Source organism: Salarias fasciatus, chromosome 6 (genome assembly GCF_902148845.1).
Source record: "Salarias fasciatus chromosome 6, fSalaFa1.1, whole genome shotgun sequence".
Classification (NCBI taxonomy): domain Eukaryota; kingdom Metazoa; phylum Chordata; class Actinopteri; order Blenniiformes; family Blenniidae; genus Salarias; species Salarias fasciatus.
In genome coordinates this window covers 34,925,743-34,947,928 of record NC_043750.1, presented here as the reverse complement: position 1 = coordinate 34,947,928, position 22,186 = coordinate 34,925,743, and the positions used below count along the sequence as shown (strand labels likewise).

The following is a 22,186-nucleotide window of genomic DNA, read 5'->3' as shown; positions in this document are numbered from 1 at the left end:
CACTCCGTAGTAAAGAGAGATGTCCCAAACCATGAAGCCCCAGATGCTGATGAAGATCTTCACCACCCATAGTGGTGCAGGAGCCACTTTATTTTTAGGTAATCTATTAATCAGATGTTTTTATTTAATGTCTCATTCCTTTAAAAAGGAGACTCCGTCTGAACACACGCTTTCACATAAAATACTCGTCGTGCCTCCAGATGGGAACATTTCCTGATATGCTGATCAAGTTTATGCATTTCACTTTTGTAATCTGCGTGTCTTCTCACCCTCGTGTCGGCATGCCTCGCCTCCACACCCCGACACATGTACACAACCCGCTGAGACTCGTGTGGCCGTGGCCCAACCCAAAATAACTCCCAGTCTGGTCTGGCTGACCGGCGGCTTCCCCCTCCTCACGGCACGGGGAGGCTCCACGAGGAGGGAGAAAGTGTGTGACGGGCGAAAGTAGGAGGACAGGACAGAGTGTAATGGGTGAACGGGTGAGGTTCAGGAGGAGAGTCTGAGTCTGGACGCTCTCCCAGAAGGCTCGGCGGGTTCTCGTCGAAGCTCCTCAGGTACTTCCTCGGTGGTTTCCTGGGTTCCCGGTGGCACTGAAGGGAGCGTGACCCCTCGGCTGAAAGGTGAGCGGGTGTGCCAGGCCGTTCAGCTGCGACAGAAGATCCCAGTCATGTCTGACACGGCGTCCGGCATGCCTGATGCCACGCTCTGATTCACAAACACCTGAGGATCTGGTTATTCTGCCACGTGTTTACAAGCGGTACTGAGCCAAAAACAAGAGGAGACATTCTGGTTTGACTCGGGACGTTCTCACAGTGGACTTCCCCGTCCGGAGACAGTGAGGGGATTTCAACTGAACAGAGGCAAAAGAAGCAAAAGTGGAAGTGAATGAAGAGAGGACAGAGGTGAAGACACGTTTTCTTTCAGATGCTCGTTGCTATTTTCTGAAACAAGCAACCAAGATGCCGGATACGATCACAGAACCTGTTTAAGCTCCCCGCCGTCCTGCTTTGAGGAGCTCTGATCCCTGAAGGACTCGTCTTTACTGGTTTGTCGACGGTCATGGATCCTCAGGGTGGCCCCTACCTCAACAAGAAGGCCCTGTGCTCGCCCCTGGGCGCGGCCCGCCTCTGTCAGCTGGCCATGGGCTGTGCCGTCATCGCCATGGTGACCCACAGCGCGGGCTACAGCGGCTCCCAGGGCGTCTTCTGCATGGCCGCCTGGTGCTTCTGCTTCGCCATGTCGGTGGTGGTGTTCTTCCTGGACGCCACCCGCCTGTACAGCTTCCTGCCGCTGTCGTGGGACAACCTGACGGTCACGTGCGCGGCCTTCGCCACCCTCATGTGAGTCCCGTTTCCAACAAACAAACAAACAGCAGAGCAGGGTCAGGGGGAGAGATGGGGGTTTCAGCTGACATGTGGTAAAAGGCCGTATACACACCGGAGAGGTCACACACAGAAACACACTCCTGCCGCCTCAGAGTGACCAGATAACCTGACGTTCATGCGCAGACAGAACATGCAAGATCTAAACTTTATATACAGTACTCCACTTCAAAATGTACTTTGTTTTGTTCCTATATTTATACATATTTTACATTTTAGGCATAGGCATTTGGCATCTTTGTTCAGCACAATAATTTGAAAATGCTTTAAAATGAAATATCCAAGCAGCATTAAAATGACAGAGTATATCATTTCACTGGTAAACAGTCTGCTTTAAGCCCGGATGTAAAGAGCTGTGTCAGTTTGTGGGACTAAAAGCTGCTTCAGCTTGTTTGGTGTTCGTCTGGCAAAATGAATCAGAAATGCATTTACTGTATTTTAGTCCTCATAAGATGAAACCCAGCTCAATATTTTGGTTTTACTCTCAGTGTCTTTTATCAACAGTTTTTGGTGTAATAAGTTAAAACACAATTCCTGTCTTCCTCGATGACACTCAGAGCAGCAGTGTTAAACTTTTCTCTTCTACTTCTTCCTCTGCCAGTTAGAATAAATCTGAAACATTTTATTCCTCTTCTACAGACATCTGTTTCAGTCACAAAGCTGTTGATGAAAACTCCTCATTCTGCCCTCAGATTCGATTCATCCAGTGTAAACGGTGAAGCAAAGTCATGTGGTTTAGCTATTTTTAGGAGCGTTCAGGATAGCACGGACAAACATGACTCAGGTGGACGTCACGGCACACATGCATGAATATTTCAAAGATGGCAATGTCTTGGATTGAGAGGATTTACATGACAATGTTCAAATGAATCAGCATTGTGTGGATCTCTTAGACTTTTTTTATGTAAAAATGAGAGTTTGTAGTTTTAACTTGAATAAATGTTTTTTACATGAAAGTTTAACTTTTCCATTCACTGTTTCAGTTTTACTCTTTCAGTCCACGCTCAGATTGCTATCGGATGAATTCAGGCCCTGATAATCAGCTCGACTCCTCTCAGGACGAGAGACTGACACCTGACAGGGGTCAATCTCAGAGCGTCCGCTGTCCGTGGTGCTGAAATCTCAGATAAAAAGTAACGGGCTACATCTGTACCATCTTTGATACAGCTTAAATATAAGATGAACACAGCTGGTCTAAAATTACACAATCTATTCAGATAGATATAGACACAGCTATCTATATCTTTTGGAATTCACGTATATTAAAAAAAAAATAGACTCGGCGGTCTCTTGTAGTTGAGAGCAACACAAGACACATTCCAATATCCAGGTGTTTAAGACCACAGCATTCTGATAAAGACAATATTTTTTAATTTTTATTTATTTATTTTAATTTTAGCTAGCATAGTGTTTAGCATACTGTTTAATGCTTAATGCCGCACAGCCAATCAGCGCTGGCTCACAGCTCTGATGCATTCATGGACAGTCGTAATGTAAGAATTGCCAAATTGGAGCCCACACTCATATGCGTATACCTTCTGACACACACTGCACATTTTATTATAATAAATTATTTACGAGTAAATGTGAACACATCACATGAAACGGGGCCCTATGACCTTGTGGGACCTGGGGCGACCGCCCCCTTGCCCCCACTCTGGCTCCGCTACAGGTCCTCGGATATTAATAGTCATGAAATTTTGCAGTTCAGGTATAATTTGTCTGTGGTCAGATTGCATGTTCTCCCACTTTGCAGGTTCTCATCCCCGGTTTCGTGCTCCTCTGTCCTCTCCTGCAGGTATGTAACGGCCTCGGTTGTCTACCCGCTCTTCTTCGTCCGATCCGAGTGTCCCTACGCTGGCTGTGAAGTCCGGGACTTCCGGATCGCCGTGTCGGTCTGCTCCATCCTGGGCACCCTGGCCTACGGGGCTGAGGTGGTCCTGTGCCGAGCCAGGCCGGGGCAGATCGTGGTGGGCTACATGGCCACCGCCTCCGGTCTTCTCAAGGTGGTCCAGGGCTTCGTGGCCTGCGTCATCTTCGGCGCGCTGGCCAACGGGAGCCAGTACTGGCGCTACGAGGCCACCGTCTACTGCGTGGTGGTCTACGCGTCCTGCTTCGCCCTGACCGCGCTGGTCGTCATCATGACGCTGTGCAAGCGGACCAGGAACGTGTGCTGCATGCCCTTCGACCGCTTCGTGGTGGTCTGCACGCTGCTGGAGGTCCTGCTCTACCTCAGCGCGTCCGTGGTGTGGCCGGTGTTCTGCTTCGACCCAAAGTACGGCTCCCCGTCCAGACCCTCGTCCTGCCCGCAGGGGAAGTGCCCGTACGACAGCAAAGTGGTGGTGGCCGTTTTCTCCTTCCTCAACTTTGGATTGTACACGGCAGACCTGATCTACTCCCAGAGGATCAAGTTTGTGTCATCGAACGCTAACTCTTGAGTCTAAGGCCTCACTGGAAGCATTGCTGTGTTTGACTTTGTCTTTTGAAGACATGGAATCAAACTGAAAGTGACATTGTGATAAAGGTTTAAGGTTCAGGACAGAACCCCCCCCCCTGAGAATCAGCCTCGCCCAAGCGTCCCGGACTTCCTGGTATGTCCTCCTCCTAATCCACGGCACTCCCCTGATCCCCGACCTGTGGAATAACACACAGTCTTACTCGCTGCTTGAGTTCCTGCTCATAATGCATGAGCATCTTGAATATAAATAGTAAATCCGGCATCTGTGGCATCCCAGTCATCTGCGAACCCCCTCACCAACCGACTCAGGACTGTCAGCTTCCAAAAATAAGCACGAGTCTCACCGAAGCCATGACACAGCGTTTATAAGAGGCTGGTGTGAAAAGCTTCCCTCGGCCCGTTAAGCAAAAGAAACACTTTTAAAATCGAGTCTTCTGCTTGATTTCTGCAGCAGGGATGACCTGCAGTTTGAACTGACACGCTTCTTTAAACACAATAATCCCAGTTGGACGGTGTGGAGCTGGTCAGCGTGACCGGCGGGAGTCTGGACTTCTGACCTGTTCTGTCCTCAACTCCCAGGTCAGATATCAGCAAGCTGTTTGCCGCCTTTTCCTCGGTGGTTAGAAATGATCCGCGTGGATAGATGGTCTTTGTAAAGTGTGTCAGAGCACTAAGTGATTTTACACTTGAATAAACTTTGCTAATTTACTCACATAAAGCTGCTGTAATCATTCCAGTTCATTGAAAAGGCTCTCAGAAATGGACTCTGAGCCATCTGTGCACCACCGAACAGTCAGCTGCTAAAAATGGAACAGCCGCCGAAGACTCAAGACATTCTTTGTCGGGCGTTGTAGAGACCAAACAGGAGTTAAAGACCCAGACCAACAGGATTTTTTTTTCCTGTATTGTTGGAATAGTCATAGAAAATAAGTTTTGTGATTCTCCCTCATTTCATTTACAAATTCTAACATGCGTTTTATGAGCTTTCAAAGCAAAACAAAACCAGCATGTTCACTTATGGAGAAGCAAGTGAACTCAAGTTCACTGGTTTGAACCCCAGCGGGGCATCCTGAGCCCAACCTTTGACCCCAAATGGCTCAATTTGCAGCAGCTTGCTCCAAATGATCTGCAGTGCCGAGTCTGGAAGGGACACATCTACTGTTACACATACAGGAAACACTCGCCTTGTTTTATTAAGCCAAAATAGTACAAACTGATAAATCCACCCACTTTCTATTAAACTTTATTCTAAGAGGGATTGGAGTTGATCCCAGCTGACTACATGCAAAGACAGGACACACACTGCACAGGTCACCGCTTCATCTCTGAGCAAACACCAAGAGCCAAACAAAAACTCACAATGTAAATCTGCCAGGTAACCTCAAATATCTGGTTTCTGACTTTACACATACTCAGGGAGAACATGCAAACACCACACAGAAAGAGCCCGAAGGTTTTTTTTTTTGTTTTACATATATATCTGCTTAAAAGCTACTGTTAAACAAAAATTTAAAGGATTAAAGTAATCATTTCTCTGACAACAACTCTGATTTACCTGTAAGTTACTCTTTAATATGTCATTCTCACACAGAATCTGCACTTTGATGATTCAAACACACCGTGCTGCATTTATCAGCCTACGTCTGACTTTGACAGAATTCTCTTGGAGTTTTCAGGTTTTCCCTGCGCGTCCACGGGTTTCCTGCTGGCCCTCTGGTTTTTCCCGGACACTCTTAAGACACTCATCTGAGCTTAATCTGTGATTCTACGTTGCCCGGAAGTGTGTATCTGCTTGTTTGTCTCCGTGTGTGTGTGTGTGTGTGTGCGCGCGCCCTGTGATGGACTGGTGACCTTTATCCGACCTAAGCGATGGGCTGATCATCTGGATCGTCTCATCAGGCGTCCGTCCAGGACTCTCTCGTTCATCCTGAGAGCATTATCCAGCAGGGTCTCATACATAATCTCAGATCTGGCTGCTTAATTATTTAATCATTGGACTGTGTGATTCTCTCTCCTGCTGCCTCTGCATCTTCTGCTGATAAAGGCGAGGAGACGGAGCTCTGCCCATCAGCTCTATGATCCCTCACTGTGATAAAACAGACACCTGATCTTTTAAGTCCCTCTTTCTTCCTGTTCATTAACATTTCAATTCTCCAACTTCTTCTCTCCAGAGCTTCGCCTCGCCTTCCTCTCTCACACACCATGCCAGTCACCTCCTTCCTCCTCCTCTTCCTCCCCCTTTGGTCACTTCGGTGCGTCTCGTCTCTCTAATCCAGGATCAATGTAGCGCCCTGTCACATCTGCGCGTGCCGCGGACGTCTTATATTAAGTCCTCGGGAAGCGGCGGTGGCACAGCATACGTCTCACAAAACTGTCTCGGTGCTCAGCGGCAAATCCGGCACCAGTTGGCTGCTCTTGTATCCAAATCTGTGTAAGACCGCAGAAAACGTCACTGTGCGGCTGAGAGATTTGCTATTTTAAACGCTGTGCCAATTTATGTAAAATACTAAGTCAATACAAGCGAATAATGTGCACATGTAGATGGAGCAGATGATTGGGAGGATTTAAGGGGTTTTTTGTAAACTGCTGTTGCAGAACTTGATAACTGTTTAGTTGAAGTAACATTTATTCCGGTTTTGAGTGTGTTTGCAGTTTGCCAGAGAGTTCTGATCCTTGGGTGATTTCTTTGCCTAATTATTTCATCAGCTCGTTGGAAGCTGCGACTCGGTTCATTTTCGCTCGTCTGACATTTCCAGAGGAAGATGTAACATCGGTGAAATATGACAGAGGCGGGAGAGCGACGCCGCTGAAAACTGATGGCCGGTGTCGCCACGGAGAGAGCGGAAAGCCCGGACGCTTCCCGCAGACCCCCATCCAGCAGCTGTTCCACGTTTTGGGCCTCTGCCTCCCCCGCGGGCCTCCGTCTGAAACATAGCAGTGTGTGAACCCGTCTGACGGAGATGTGCCGCGACAGGTGTCCATCATAACTGTCCCCTCCTGGTTTCCCAGCTGGGGGCTTCGTGGAGGGACGGCTGGCCTCGCCGTCGTGACTAATCTCCGACGGCGCGCGGTGCTGATGTCAGCTTCCCCCCCCCGATCGCGCCTCTCGGCTCTTGTTTTCTCTTTCGCCAAATGTTGTGTGGAACATTGTTGAAGAGTAAATCTTTGCTCCCGGTGGAGCTGAAGACATGCCAGCTCGCCGCGTCTGGTTTCCTTGCAGGAAGCGCGGAGCAGCATGGGTGCGCCGTTTTCAGGGATGGATGGAACAATACACACATCTGAGAGACGTGAGACGTGAAACACCGGCTCAAAAGTCAGTGTTATTGCAGGGACGCTGTGCAGGATTGCATCAGGCTGAACAGCTTTCCTGTAGATTAACCTGTAAACAGCTCTGTGGCGTGACTCCTGGCTCCATATGTTGTTTTATCTTCACCATTTCAACCCAACAAAGATAATCCTTTTTGTATATTGTATATTGTCGAATCAAACAAATAACCTTCATCTGTTACTTTGACAGGTCAGGTGCTGGTTTTATTTCTGTGATTTTGAAGTGTTACAATATAATTTCCGTCTGTTACCAGATGCCATAAGAGCATTTAAGAAGAAGAATCTATCAGCATCAGAACAGAGGATATCCGCTGATCGGCCATATGTTGAAATGGGTTCAGCCCTTCCTGTGTGGAGTTTGCATGTTGCCAAAAATACATCTTTAATAGTGTCTTCAACCAGTTAAAGTCAGAGCAAGATCAAAACCAAAGTGAGAGACGAGTGAACCATGTGAGAATACGAGGAAACATAACTTGTCACATTCTGTCTCTCCCTTGACCTCTGAATGACCTCCGATGTGTTACAAATGGCCGGTTCGTAGTAGGACAGCAGATATTCTCCTGAATCCTTCTGCTTCGCGATTTCTTCTCTTTAACATCGTGCATGCTAATGTCAACCTCACCGGTCATGTTTTTTTCTCTTTGCTTTATTTGATTAGTTCTCTGAGTTAACGCTGGCTGAGCGGCAGACGCACAAAACAACAGAATTACGGCCGATTGCACGACTTCTCTCCTACATGTTCTTTAAGGATTTCAGCCTGATTTGTTCCTGAGATTTTGCGATGTGCTGTGGGAAATCCTTTATTAGTTTCGGGTTTGACATTAAATTGAAAGCTGACATTACACCGGGTGCCTCAACTTCCCCGCTGTCGTTCCTTCTGTTTTCTCTCTTTGTCACTCATTTCTGTCTCCGACTGCAGGAGGGAGTCGAACACTTGGGAAAGATTTTCTGTCTGTCTTTGATATTAAATATGCACATCTTCTTGTACTCAACAAAGCTACTTTTCCTCTCTCTCTCTCTTTCTCTCTCTCTCTCTCTCGCTTGCATTTTCTCAGTCCTGCTCTCTCACTCTGGCATTGTCAAACACACACACGCACACACACACACACACACACACACAATCACACACACCATGGGACCCTAATCACTGCCAGCAACAATTTGTTGTGAAAGCTCCACCTAGATCTGTTTGTCACTGTGTACCGAGAAGTGAAAAACAAGATTTGTGCTCTCTGGTATTTTTAATAAATCTCTTGGGGTTTTGTCAAAAAAAGAAAGACCGAATGAGTGTTGTCACGCCTCAGCACACAGACCCAGTCTGAGTGATAGATAGCGCTGAAGCAGGCAGTGGCAAATTGACTTTGTCTGTCAGACGTGGAGGCGCGGTTACAGGAAAATGTCTCTGAGAATTTCAGCTCGCTCCAGACGAGGTTCAGACGACAGCGTTTGTTTTTTTATTTTTTATTTTTTTTAATTATTCCACAAACCGAACAACACAAGGTGTCATTAGAGGAGAACATTGCTCCCTAATTCCCTAAATTGTTCTGGTTTTATTATGAATATGAGCTTACACAGCGCTCAGCTGTCTTCTTTTTATACCATTGAAAAATCTGTGTGAAGCAGTTTTTGAGGTTTGCGAGAGAAACCAGGTGGAATCCATGAAATCACCTGCATATCTTACGGTCCAATATGATATGACTCTCAGTCACTGAAGATAACTGCAGCATATCGACTGATGCAGATTTAAGGTGGTGTGACGCTCGACTGAGAAGCCTCTGGTCCTGTTGTCGATGACCCACAGCATGAACACCTTTTCATGGAAGCCATGGTTCACATCCACTTCGCTTTTCCTCTGACCCCTTTCAATTTAATCAAGCGTCTGTGAGACGTGGTGTCAGTTTTATGTTTAATTGTTTAAAGGAATCTTGTTTAATTGTAAGTCGTCCAGAATCAGTTTTTATCACTGAGCTCAGAGTCTTTTTGAGGATTTTCCTGCACACTGTCTTACGGTCTTCAAAAACATTTGTTGATTCTGTTTCAGAGTCCCTCAGTTGGGTCTGCCAAATTCAACAAACAAGACTGAGAGGAAGTCGCTGTGCATGTCGCGGCTGAAGCGTTGATGCCAGATGCTGCTGACAGGATGGAGAAACACTTGATGAAATGTGGTCACACCTTGGTTAAACAGCGAGTGGTCCACTTTCATTTTTCAAGTGGACTGGGTCAGATTTTTTTTCGGTGCAATCAATTGGATAACAGTTTTAAGCTGCCCCAGCAGAGCACTGTTTCAACTATACACAGCCAGGTGTGACAGGCTACATCCATGAGACTAGTGACGTCCACACCACTCAGGATCGGCATGTCTGAGGTTCATATCGCTGACTGCAAACACAACCATGGCGAATTCACTTCATTGTAGTAAACTGCAACAATTTAGAAACGTTTCACGTGTTTTCTTAGATATTTGGGTGAGGATGAACTGAGGATTTGGACTCTAGTTTCTGCTCTTCAGCCTGTTTAAATGTTGTCCTCAGACTCTGTCATGCAGCAGGCTTTTTTTCCACCAGCTATGATGTTATAACCGTTTCTTTCTTAGTGGTTTTTAAAGGTCCTTAAAATATGTGTGTGTCCTTTGAATATGTGCAGAGTTTCCTCAGGAGTCAAAACAGACAGAATCCCAACAACAGATTTGTTTAGTTCTCAGTTTTTGTCGTGCTGCTTTCAGCTGACTGCGGGAGATGAGGATCTGAACAGCTGGCGGTGCTTTCAGGGATCAGCCTCCAGCCTTCGCTGTATGTACACAGATATACATAGAGACGGGAGCGTGCTCGATGTCTCGCTCCGCGTTCCTGTGAGGAAATAAACGGAATGTGGTTTCCCCAAAAGGAGACATACCGTTTTCATCCTGTGAGGAGTAAATTTAGCCCGGCGTGGTACGGTATGGCATTCAAAACATGAAAGGAAGTGACAGGCAGATGGAGAAGAAGAGGGTCAATCCTATTAAAACGTGCAGAGGGGAGATTTCAGGCGTCAAACTGACAGTTACAGGCCAAGTTCAAGGCTAATTTTGAGCGCATGTGCCAGTGAACTACCAGGGGATAGTGAGAGAGATAAAGGAAAAAAAAAATACTGCATCCTGACTTCGCAGCTTATTAGCGAACACAAATTTCAATTTCATATTTTACCAAATCTACAGGGAGAGGAAACAAATGGAAAATCTCTTAACAGAAGGCTGACGACTGAAAACGTCTTTGTGTTATTACACACTGTAACAGGAAATATACTAAAACCAGCAGAATTCGAGCGGTGAGTGGTGTAAGAAGCTCTCTTACTCAACTATTTCCTAATGTCATTGTTAAAAAAAAAAAAAAAAATACTGAAAAATCGATCTGAAGTTTTACCCTTCATAAAGAAATTCACAGCATGGAGCCAAGAAGTTTAACAAACCTTATTCACCTGAAGAGAAAAACCCACAAGTCAACAAACATCAGTAAAACATACAAAAATATGAAAATAAGAAAACTCTTCATGTAGAACTTCAGTTTTTAGTTAATTTTACTTTGATAAATGAACATGAGAACAATATAAAGTGGGTCACTGATAAAACTTGTTCAAAATACAGCAGAAATTGATCAGATAGTCTCATGTGAAATACAAAATACTCCAACTATTAGTGTTTTGAAATATTAAAATATATATACACATTTCACATATGCAAACATTAAACTATTGCTTGTTGGAGTTGTCTTATTTAGATTTACATCAAATCTTTGAGGTAGCCTCTTGTCGTTGCCATGTTTTTTATTTACTCCAAGTCAGTATTTTCATTACAATTATAAATTTGTTCCATATGCAGTGTCATTATGCATGACTGCTTTTAAATTGCATTTCTTTGATTAAAAAACAATTACTGGTATTCTGTGCCTTTTTTTTTCTTGCTTTTTTGTAGTCATGAACCTTTCTTTTTGTTGCTTTGAATTTGTAGAGACATGTTTAGGCTGTTCAAGTTGGTTTTGTGGAAATGTCTTTTAAGTTGTCTCTTGTTTTGTCTCTTACTATTGACCTCCTGCCTGTGTCATTATTTGCCTGTTTGTAGCATTTGTGGCATTATTATTGATTTCTGGGATCTCTTTGCCCTTTCTCCCCTTTTTTTCAAATGCGTGACTTGTTGCAGTCAGTTTATCTAAGAAGAAATTAATAGTTTGCTTTACAGAGTAATTTTGCATTACATCTCAGCTGAATAACTGTAATGTACGTCCAAATCGCTGATGCTCGATAACTAACTGGAACAGGTGAGAGAGAACACATAACTCCCATCACAACCTCCCTCCACCGGCTGCTCAAACATTTTTGAGCTCATTTTAAGATTCTTTCATTTGTTTTTAAATCTGAATGGTCTTTATCAATGTCTTTTATTGTTGTTGTTATATTTTATCTTGCACTTTATGGTTTTATGATTTTGTAGCACTTTGTTCCAGCTGCAGTTGTTTTAAAGTGCTCTAGAAATAAAGTTATTTGACTTGAGTACTGTGTCTGTGATATTGGTTTGACTTGTTTCGAGCTTGAATACATCTCAGATTTATTGTTAAAACATGAAACATCCAGACTTCAGGACCTCAAGAGGAAGTTTAAATGTTCTCAAAGTCAGAAGAAACATGGTGAAGTAACTTTTAGTTTCTACACTCCTCACCAGTGGAACAAGCTTTCTGACACACTGCCTTAGCAATGGATTTTACTTATTTTACAACTTGAATTCAAATAAAGCTTTTACTTTATGTATTCACCCTTAAATATCTTTCCTTTTTTTATGCATTTCCTTGTAGAGGACCGAGTGGTGCTATATAAATAAAATTGCCTTGCTTGCTCTAAAAAAACCACAGCAATATTCTCATATGCTGAACATACCTGCCAACAAAAATCTTTCTGGTTTTCACTTCAGTTACTGTTACAGGTTTGTGCCTCTACTGTAGTTTGAAGTTTTGAATTTGTATGAATTTGATATGACATTTGATTCAGTCTCTTAAATAAGGTCAGGTTTATGGTGCTAGTTAGGACCTTATTTTTAAACAAACTGCTCCAGTTTCATGCCTCAGGCTCTCAGCCTTGGATTCCCAGTCAGGCATATGGTGTGAATAGACGAGTTTAGTTCTGGGTTTTTTCTCCTGGAAATGATCAAACATAGTATGGAAATATGCTGCTGAGTCCTGGTGTTGTGTTAAATTGTGAGTTTTGTCTGAAAAAGACCACCACGTGTCACCCCTTCTTTATTTGACCTATATTCCACCAGGCAACGCCGCGCGCTGAAACCTCAGGGCTGATGCAACTGGGCGGCACTGACCGTAAAGCCCGCCCACATTTGCCGATACAGCTTCTGATTGGTCGAGCGTTCACACCATCTCTCTTCTGATTGGTCGAGATCGCTGTCCATTACCGGCGAAGTCCTCCACATGAAGTAAGAGTAGAAAGGAAGCCACGTTGACACACAAAAAAAGTGCCGCTTTTTTTGTTTTTTCCTGTCTCCGGGAAGATACGCTCACGTCCACAACCAACATCTGCCATCCCAGTGACACCAGGCGGATCATCTAGCCGGAGGTATGATCCTGTGTTTCACCCCGTTTCTTCTATTTTCGTGCTAACAGCAGCTAGCCGTTCACAGGAGGTCACCAGCTAGCAAGAAAAGCTATTATCTCTGATAAGCATCAAGTGGAGATAATTTTTCACAAACTGACAGCTCGTTAGCAAACATTTGAAGATGACGACTTCTGGACCTAACAGAGTTTAAACCGGCGCGGTGGGTTTTGTGCATAGACAGTTAAAAATCCAGCGGTGTTAATGAGGTGAAACCCTAAATGTCCTCAGCTGAGTGGAGCCTGCAGCAAGAGCTGTCAGGGTTTCTTTGAAATGTTTCATGTAGATGAGTTTAATGTGTGTGTGAAGCTTTCAGAGTGTCACTCAGTGTGTCAGAGGAGGTGTTTCATCACTGTTCACTGTCTGTGGACCAGCTACAGGATTTTTTTTCTCCAGATTTCATCACCACCAAAGTCTCTTTCTGCACTCTTCTTCCAAAGTGAATGACATGGTGTGTATCAGAGGGCTTTGTTTTCAAGTCTGTAGACACCTTCTCACTGTGTGTGTGTGTGTGTGTGTGTGTGTGTGTGTGTGTGTGTGTGTGTGTGTGTGTGTGTGTGTGTGTTTCACAGGGCAGAAACGCCACATCATTGGCAGGATGAGTGTTGGGTTCATTGGAGCGGGCCAGCTGGCTCATGCCCTGGTGAAAGGTTTCACTGCTGCAGGTGAGCCCAGGCCAAGATCCACTCACATTCACACTTGTTTTTTTTTTTTTTTTTAATTATTCTACACATTTTTTACATCAATATGTAAAAATAAAACATTCACTTTGTAGCATTTTATCTTTTTATTAACCCATAAAAACACATGAATCAAAACATGCTCGTAGCCAAACACAAATCCTAAACACGTCGCGACACACCTGCCCAGACACAGGAGAATTTACTGCTTACACGCCAACACTGTAGATCATGACAGATTACTCTTCTGCAACAAAGCAGGCAGCATAGCTTAAATTATCCATGTCAACTTCAAATTAATTGGCTTGGCAGTGTTTAAAGTGAATAAACAGAGTTGTGAAGACTTCAGTCAGCTCTACTTTTTAAGACTACAGAGCTGCTTGTTTCTCTATAGATTTGGAGCCATATTGACCTTTCTGTCAATCTCGTTCTAATTTAATGTGATCATTTAAAAGAGTGTTTAAACTTACTTCATTTAGTCACTTCAGATCTTGGTAAAGCATCTCTTGTCTTGCTGAACTGCTCCATTCTGGACTGAGAAGCCAGTATTTCCCACCGTGTCCTCTCACCTGACCCTGCACCTCCTCTTGCCCCTCACCAGGTGTGATTGCTACTCACAGGATCACAGCCAGCTCGCCGGACACCGACCTGCCCACTGTGTCAGGCCTGAGGGTGAGGAGCTCAGTCTTTAATGCCTTTGTTGTTAAATGTTCTGCTAGGCCTGTCGCTGTCATTAAACTTAGACTGTAAACATAATTGCAGTCATTATGGTTCCTCCTATTTTTGTCCCATCATCTCTTTCAAATCTGACTAATAATCCCAACAAGTTTTGGGTTAATTAGAAAACAAAACGCTCTCTAATAGCTGTTTGAATATCAGAGGTTAAGTGCTTTGACTAAGATGTTTGGCTGTGCTTGGCTCATTTGCCAGGAAATCACAGGAGGGAAAGCTTTTAAAAAGCATCAATAAGTGGAAAACAAGACATTTCTTTTAGTTTTATGACTTTTTACACAAATGAATGTCTGCTGAGAAATGATTGAACTTGTTCAGTCTTGATTATTTGCATCATTTGGTGCAAAAATTAAATAACATTCAAATGTAGCATATTATGCAGTTTTCTTCTAAAGGTACTACAATAGGAATAAGTTATTTGTCACTGTGCCAGGGAATGAATGCTTTATCAAGTCTATCATGGCAAAGCATCAGAATGCAGAGCAACAATCATATTATCATAGAAAACCATATCCAGGTTTTTTTTCTGGACCTGGGTCTGAAAAAGTGACGTCGTCTTCTGTTTGGGGTCTAATTCCAGTTTCACAATAAAACTGACCGACTGAGCCAAGGTTAGTCAAGTCTGGATATTTATTCAGAGTTAATGATTAATTGTTTACTTTCCCTGACTCAACATGAACAGAAACAACTGTAATCAATATGCAGAGTAACTTAGTGAGTCATTGTGATTACTGCGGCCGCCTACATGTGTGTCAAAGCATCAGCCTGCTTTTACTACGTGCACGAAGCAGTGGTGGCCCCGATCAGCATGTTGCATTGTTTAGGCTTATATCTTCTGACAGTTTATCATCAGTTGTGAAACTCTTAATTTGTGTTTATAGGCAAGCGTTAATCACTGATTTCTTCTTTTCCTACTGAATTTGTAGAAAATGGGTGTAAATCTGACGACGAGCAACAAAGAGACGGTGAACAAGAGCGATGTCCTGTTTCTGGCCGTGAAGCCCCACATCATCCCCTTCGTGCTGGACGAGATCGGACCCGACATCGAGGACCGTCACCTCATCGTGTCCTGTGCTGCAGGGGTCACCATCAGCTCCATAGAGAAGGTCCGCGTCACTCTGGCCCCTGAAATAACTCAGCAATCCACAGCTGCTGCATGATTTCTGCTTTGTCAAAGTGTTATTTATTTATTTTTTTTTGTTAGGATATTAAAGATTTCTGTATTTTGTTCTCCAGAAGCTGCTTCAGTATCGAACAGCTCCTAAAGTCATGAGGTGCATGACCAACACTCCAGTGGTGGTGAAAGAGGGAGCGACGGTGTACGCCACCGGGACACACGCAGAGGTAAGAAAATACCACTTCAGCTGGCTGCTGGAGAAGTGAAACATGAATCCTGAGGTTTTATGATTGCAGTGAGTTAGCTGTGTGTTGGAGCTCGGAGAGGGACTTCCTCACCGACGAGTTCTCGCCCTTCAGGTGGAGGATGGGAAGTTACTGGAGCAGCTGATGGCCAGCGTGGGTTTCTGCACAGAGGTGGAGGAGGACCTCATCGACGCCGTCACCGGTCTGAGCGGCAGCGGGCCGGCTTACGTGAGTGACTTCAGAATAACGCATACAGCTTGACGGATCCTGGGTGGAGGTGGATTTTAGTTTTACTGTTAGAAACCAAATAAAAAGGGAAAAGCAAAACACACTCACACCTACGGTCCATTTTAGAGTCATCACTTAAACTCAAACCGCTACACCACTGGCCCTGCATGAAGACTTCATCCTGAAATTAAGCCCTTTCAGGTTCTGCTTTGGTGAATTGTTTCTCTCCAGACTGTCGTTTTGATCCGCTGAGGGCTGCTGAGACTCGTTCAGACTGATGTAGAACCGATCTGATAGACTCTGCTGCTGGAAGACTGGCTGCCATTATTTACCTTTATCTTCTGCTGTCTGCTCTCAGAGCCAGTCTTAATATTTTAGATAAATTATTCACCCGGCTATGTGCCAGCGGTAATGACAAAGTATTCACTTCTTGATAAGATACTGAGGAAAATACGCACATCCTCGCAGATGGGAGCAGAAAGTTTCTGCGGATAAAGTTTATATGATAAATGATTTAAATGTTTATTTTTGTACCTCTGAGTTTGATCAGTGTCTTTCAGCATCAGTCAGGGACCGAAAATGGCCAAATTCTTTGATTTTGAAAAGTAATTTTCAGTGCTTGGCCCTACTCTCGGTGTGTTTTCTGGATGGCGCCCTCCTCATGAGGTCCAGTCGTGTTAAAGCCCCGCGGTGCAGCGTCTTGTTCCTAAAACAGTCACGTCAGACGTACTGTGTGCAGACAGACATGAGCAGCAGATGAGGAAATTAAGAGTAATTGTGTCTGTGGCTTTTTATCAGCTGTCTGCGTTGAGCTCAGGAAGGTGTTTTTCAATATAGTGGAAATGGTTCTGTGTGTGTTTCCATTTATTTCTGTCTGACTGACGAAATATTGTGTGGAACAAATCAGAGGTGGGGGTTGTTTTTTTTCCTGAAAGATCAATAAAAAGTCTGAATATTTTACCCATCATTTAAGGTTTTTTTTTTTGTTTGTTTGTTTTGCTGGTGCTTCATACTTCCCAAGTGTTGCATTTGTATCTAAATGAGTAATTGATTATGCTCTAAACGTGTGACGTGAAATAATGTTAAGCTTTCATAACATGAAACGCCCTCCCTCAAAATGTTCTGTACTCTTCAAGAAAAAAATATTTTTTAATTCGTTTCATCAAAGAAAGAACATCAGAATATATTGCTGCTTCTTTGTTCTTTGTTTCTTTCCTGAACTGAACTGAGTTTGACTCCATTGTCCTAGACTGAGTGTGAGATCTGTATCGTAGAAGAAACGACCAGAAATCACAGAAAAAGAGCCTAATGCTTTTATACAAGTCATTTCAAATGTCCTGTCTTCCCTCAATGGCTTCATCCAATCAGACGAGATTGACTGACTGCACATTACTGAGAGTTATACAATCTAAATAGATCCAGGTTAGTCATCAGTGTTTGGTTAAGTTAATCCTGGTTAGTTTGTGCTGTAGATGGAGTCGTGCTGCTGGGTTTTAGTTAATGTGTTTAATTGAGCCTGATCAACTGGAGCTCATTATGTGAATATCGCACCAAAGCAGTCGCTCATCATCCCACATTTCTGTGAAAACTGTTAATGGTAACAAGGACTAACCTCTTTTGGCCGTACACACGCCCGGAATCTGAGACCAACGCTGTGGTCTCGATGACAATCCGATGAAAAGCGTCTCATGAGTTGTGTGATTGGACGTGACGACGGCACGTCTGCGAAACTCTGAAGAATAACTGTGGCGCCTCTGCTCTCCACCAGGCGTTTACAGCCGTGGACGCTCTGGCAGACGGAGGGGTGAAGATGGGTCTGCCCCGGAGGCTGGCCGTCCGGCTGGGAGCTCAGGCCCTGCTGGTCAGTGTGTGCTCTCACTGTGTGTGTCTGTGTGTGTGTGTTTCTCTTTTGTTGAACTTACTTCTCGATATTAAATCTCCTTGATCTGCTGCCGTGCATGTTTGGAGGCAGAAAACTCATTAAGATTGAGTTGCTTTCAGTGCACCCAGCAATTTTACTGTCTGATAACTGCTGACTTTTGTTCGATGGAATAATGAAACGCCAGGAAAAATAAACACCTACGGGGCACACTGGCTCGCCCAAAAAACAGGAGCAGGAAGAAAAAAAAAAACCGAAAAGGATTTATTTTGATCTGTTTTCTGCAGGGCAACGGCAAATTTAAAATTGCTGTTTTTAAGCATAAAAGCTAATGTGGTTGGGTTTAGTGTTGGAGTCAGATCACAGCTTGGCACTTTATCAAATTAGAAGACTGGATACGATTGTTTTATTAAAGTTTTTTTCTGAATATTCTCCGCACTGGTGTCTTCAACTGATCGCATATTTAGCTTTGACTCCCGTTTTCCATGAGTCTGGTTTAGAATCACAAACTACTGATCAGACCACAAAACTGAACTGAGGTTTTTATTAGTATGAACACTTTAATATAATGCTTTATTGCTCTTTACTGTCTCGCTGATGGAAGAAAACAAACATTTCTTGTAGAAGCTATGCCGACTTTCAAATTTCTATTTTGGTAAGGTCTAAAATTGGTTGTCAAACATAAGGCTCGTGGGCCAAACCACCAGACAAAGTGTAAAAGCAAAAAAAAAAAAAAAAAAAATTGAATTAAACAAAAAATTCCAATTTTAATCTTCCACCTCTCTAAATAAAATCCTCAGGGGGCGGCGAAGATGCTGCTGGACTCGGAGCAGCACCCCGGACAGCTGAAGGACAACGTGTGCTCCCCAGGGGGCGCCACCATCCACGCCCTGCACGTGCTGGAGAGCGGCGGCTTCCGCAGCCTCCTGATCAACGCCGTGGAGGCTTCATGCATCAGGACGCGGTGAGACCTCCACCCCACCGGCATCTCCGCGCTCGCACCGAACTGGTCACAAATTTAAATGAGGCCGCAATTAATCATTATTTTATTCCTCAATGATAAGGACTGATTGCCCTGATAACCTATCGGAGATAATCACCAGGGCCTTGTGTAATACCTGGAAAGCATTTATTTCTGATAAATGAGCCAAAGTTATTGACGTGACATTGAGCTGGAAGTCATCAACATTCAGCAGGACGGAATGAGTTTAACCATATAGTGAGAAATATGTGGAAATTACGTAGAAATCCTGACGTGTCGTCACATTATTTTCAAATCGGTTGAAGTTTGCCACCTTTTCTCATGTGGTATGGAATGTGATCTAGTTTCTGAGTGCGTCTGATGACGGCTGTTGGTTCTTCCGGCAGGGAGCTGCAGTACCTCGCGGACCAGGAGCGCATCTCGCCGGCGGCCATCAAGAAAACCACGCTGGACAAAGTGCTGCAGCAGCCCGGCGTCACCGTCAGCGGCGTGAGCAACGGAAAAACAGGCATCAACCTGTTTAACAATCGCACCTCTGGGATCAAGAAGAAAAACTGAGCACATACAACAACACACACACACATATTCAACAACACACACGCAGGTGACCAGCGTGCACTCGTGCGGATACAACCTCAACAGATGCGCCAAATATTGAAATAGACTCGGAACTGCTTTAAAACCCCAGCCATGTCAGTGTGAGCGACATGAGGACAGCAGAGCCGTGGACCAGGTGAGCTGCGGCGCCGCGTCTCACCGCCGCAGCGGGGATAAGGTCTGATCAGCCCAGTGTGTGTACCGTGTCTCTGTTTAGCCGCTGGAGCCACCCGGCAGGTCACCGCAGCGTCCTGCTGCTGGTGTTCAGAACAAGCTTTTTACAGATGTCTTCAATGTCTTAGGGGGGAAAAAAAGGAAAACCACACTGTAAACTATGTTCGTTTCTTTTTGAAATGTTTTTTTTTTTTTTTTTGGGCCAACAATAATGAGCTGTTAACGAAGACTGAATATATATCAAACACACATTTGTCAGATTTAAACTTGGTATTCATGGACTTTGTGCCTTTGGCCCTTTGACCCACAGTGTATCTTTCTTTATAAAAGTGTCATTCCAAGCTTTATTAGACTTCTGAATTCAACTTTTTATTTTGTGTGTGTGCGTCTTAAAACCCAAAGGCACAGAATAAATGTTCGCTCCTTAGAGAATGGTCAATCTATGATGAAGCTTAAACTGTACACAGTGAATTTCAGCCGCTGTATATCAGAAGACACTGTCAGCCGTTAATCCGTCCATACTGTGTATTGTATCCCCTTTATGTTGCGTAATTAGGTTTTTGTCTTGCTTCACTGCTAATTTGCTACGTGAACAAAATGTTGATATTAAAGGAGCAGAATTTATAATTTCCCCTTGATTTGCTTCTCCTTCCCCCTCCCGCAGCCTGACTAATGGAGTTTCGGTTCCCTTTGACTCCGCTGTCCGTCAGCGCCTCATTAAAATGCACGCTGGCCTCCAGATGGCGCCCTATGATCAATGTGACCCAGTTACACGTGCCCCTAAAGATCAAATTACCCTCTTCACATTGCTGCGGGTTGACAGTGACTTAAAAACGACCTGGTCCTGCAGCAAATATAACCACAGCGCCGCATGGGTCGGTGAACGGCGTCGGCTCCACAGCCGCAACTACAAGCTTCACACTGTCTTCTTTCCTCTGGCAGGTCCTGAGTTCTTTATTTTAATCGGCACTCCCGAGCGAAAGAAGAATTTGTGTGTATGCGTTGGGAGGTAATAGATGATTTTAAGAAGCTTTTGTACATGTTTAATGTACAAAATGTACATGTTCAATGCCAAATGTACATGTTTTAAGTTTTCAGGAGTTATGGATTTTTTTAGGTTTTAATTCTTCAGATTCCCTTCATCTTTTCTTTTGGTCAAAGCAACCTAATTCAAAAACCACTGTCCTTTGTGAGAAAACAAAACCAACAAACTTCAGCAGACCCTCGCTGAACAAGGTTTTAGTGTTTCCCATATGCACTGGTCAGTTTGAGCATATAAGAGAGGAGAGGATGGGGAGAAAAGGCTGCAGGAGACACATGATAAAACAGTCTAAACCTAGAGCAGCTTCAAGAGAAAATGGTCCATCTGAGCCAGTCTGAACTTAAAGCTTTGCCGAACAGGAAAGATTTAAATCTCCATAAATTAGATACTGTAGGAAACAGGATTTGAACATTTACAGTCCTGCTTTGTTCTTATTTCAACCCTCTCCTCGTCTTTAATTCTTTGAAGCCACACAGCAGTTTAAAGTGGAAAAACTTTTGACTGTTTGAGGGAAAGTTACCTTCCAGCAGCGTCTGTGGTGAACTCGCCGAGTTCTGAACTGGCTGAGAGCTGCAGACAAAAGTGCAGTTATACTTCTGTAAATCAGTAGACAGTAGCTGCAGCTGACTTCCAGTCTGTAAAGTACTTTTTAGATATCTGGGTCCATTTTTTTTTTTTTGTGCCTCAAGCTGCTACATTTTGGATTAACAAATGCCACTTTGTGTTGGAATGAGATAGGCCTGCGAGTGTATTCAGGCAATACACAGGTGCATAATGGCGAAGTAAAAATGATGGAAAAGGAGTGATGGTTTGTGAAGAGCCATGTCCTCATTATAATTGAACAATTTATAGCTGTTGTAGGATTAGTTTATTTTCCTTAAACTAATACACACACCAGTGTCTCTTGATTAAATTGCGTCCCGCATGCTCTTAGCGCGCTCTGCCTGTTTATTTGTGCGTGCAATGGTTTTTCCTCCGCCGCTGAAGTGTCTTGGTAATCCCTCTTTTATTCCAAAAGGTTATTCTCCGCTCGCTCCTGTCGCTGTCCGTTAAGATTAGCCATTCCTGGAGAGACTTCCATTTGCCTCTCATTATTAAACTTGTGTTACCTTTCATTGGTTGGACGCCTTCGAGAGCCTCTCTTCCACCCAAGGTGAAGAGGATGTGCTCTGTGTCAATCATCTCCACACTGGCGGACGGGCTAAGATGGCAGTTCAGTGCTCCATAATCCTGAGTGGAAACTTCTACAATGTGTGAGGAATGTGTGTGTGTGTGTGTGTGTGTGTGTGTGTGTGTGTGTTCGTGTGTGTGCGTGCGTGCCCCTACACAGCATGTGGGATTTCTATCCACAGGTAGGCCAGATGCTACCTGTCATCTCCATTCAATCAATGGAATCACTGACCTTTGCAGCAGCATGGTTGTTTGCATATTGTATCAACGCCCAGAGGAGCGCCAGAAAGCAGGATGAGCAAATAGAAGGAAGAGCGGCTTCCACCAGGCATCCACGCAGGGATGCTCTGCAGCGGCACGCACACAGAACCCAGCGAGGAAGGAGGTGTGTGTGTGTGTGTGAAGGACCTGTGCATTGTTGTGATCAGCAGCCTGATACAGTATCAACATGGTGCAGCTGTCTGGTGAAACGGTTGCAGAAAGAGGAAACTGGGATGGTTACCACACCGTCAGTGAATCTGCAGTATTGGTTTCCCCTCCTGTGT

General features: G+C 44.3%; 2 protein-coding genes across 3 annotated transcripts; both read left to right on the top strand.

Moving 5' to 3' along the window:
• The first annotated feature begins 1,021 nt into the window (after nucleotides 1-1,021).
• Nucleotides 1,022-5,338, top strand: LOC115390370 (myeloid-associated differentiation marker-like protein 2). The gene is made up of 2 exons (XM_030094215.1): nucleotides 1,022-1,343; nucleotides 3,184-5,338. The coding sequence occupies exons 1-2, from the start codon at nucleotides 1,063-1,065 to the stop codon at nucleotides 3,821-3,823; spliced, it is 921 nt and encodes a 306-aa protein (XP_029950075.1). The 5' UTR covers nucleotides 1,022-1,062; the 3' UTR covers nucleotides 3,824-5,338.
• Nucleotides 5,339-12,620: 7,282 nt separating this feature from the next.
• On the top strand, nucleotides 12,621-20,047 carry pycr1b (pyrroline-5-carboxylate reductase 1b). Of its 2 annotated transcripts, none has more exons than XM_030093024.1 (9): nucleotides 12,621-12,759; nucleotides 13,368-13,460; nucleotides 14,077-14,147; nucleotides 15,134-15,313; nucleotides 15,444-15,551; nucleotides 15,684-15,797; nucleotides 17,566-17,658; nucleotides 18,477-18,640; nucleotides 19,045-20,047. In XM_030093024.1, the coding sequence occupies exons 2-9, from the start codon at nucleotides 13,394-13,396 to the stop codon at nucleotides 19,214-19,216; spliced, it is 969 nt and encodes a 322-aa protein (XP_029948884.1). In that variant the 5' UTR covers nucleotides 12,621-12,759; nucleotides 13,368-13,393; the 3' UTR covers nucleotides 19,217-20,047. The 2 variants fall into 2 exon arrangements, with proteins under 2 accessions (XP_029948884.1, XP_029948885.1); XM_030093025.1 differs by lacking the exon at nucleotides 12,621-12,759 and adding an exon at nucleotides 12,977-13,246.
• The last annotated feature ends 2,139 nt before the right edge of the window (nucleotides 20,048-22,186 follow it).

Bases quoted from the DNA above. Each gene is read 5' to 3' on its own strand.
- LOC115390370 (XM_030094215.1), top strand. From the start codon at position 1,063: ATGGATCCTCAGGGTGGCCCCTACCTCAACAAGAAGGCCCTGTGCTCG. The intron at 1,344-3,183 runs GTGAGTCCCGTT...CCTCTCCTGCAG, and splicing joins GCGGCCTTCGCCACCCTCAT to GTATGTAACGGCCTCGGTTG.
- pycr1b (XM_030093024.1), top strand. From the start codon at position 13,394: ATGAGTGTTGGGTTCATTGGAGCGGGCCAGCTGGCTCATGCCCTGGTG. The intron at 15,314-15,443 runs GTCCGCGTCACT...TTTGTTCTCCAG, and splicing joins CCATCAGCTCCATAGAGAAG to AAGCTGCTTCAGTATCGAAC. The intron at 17,659-18,476 runs GTCAGTGTGTGC...TAAAATCCTCAG, and splicing joins TGGGAGCTCAGGCCCTGCTG to GGGGCGGCGAAGATGCTGCT.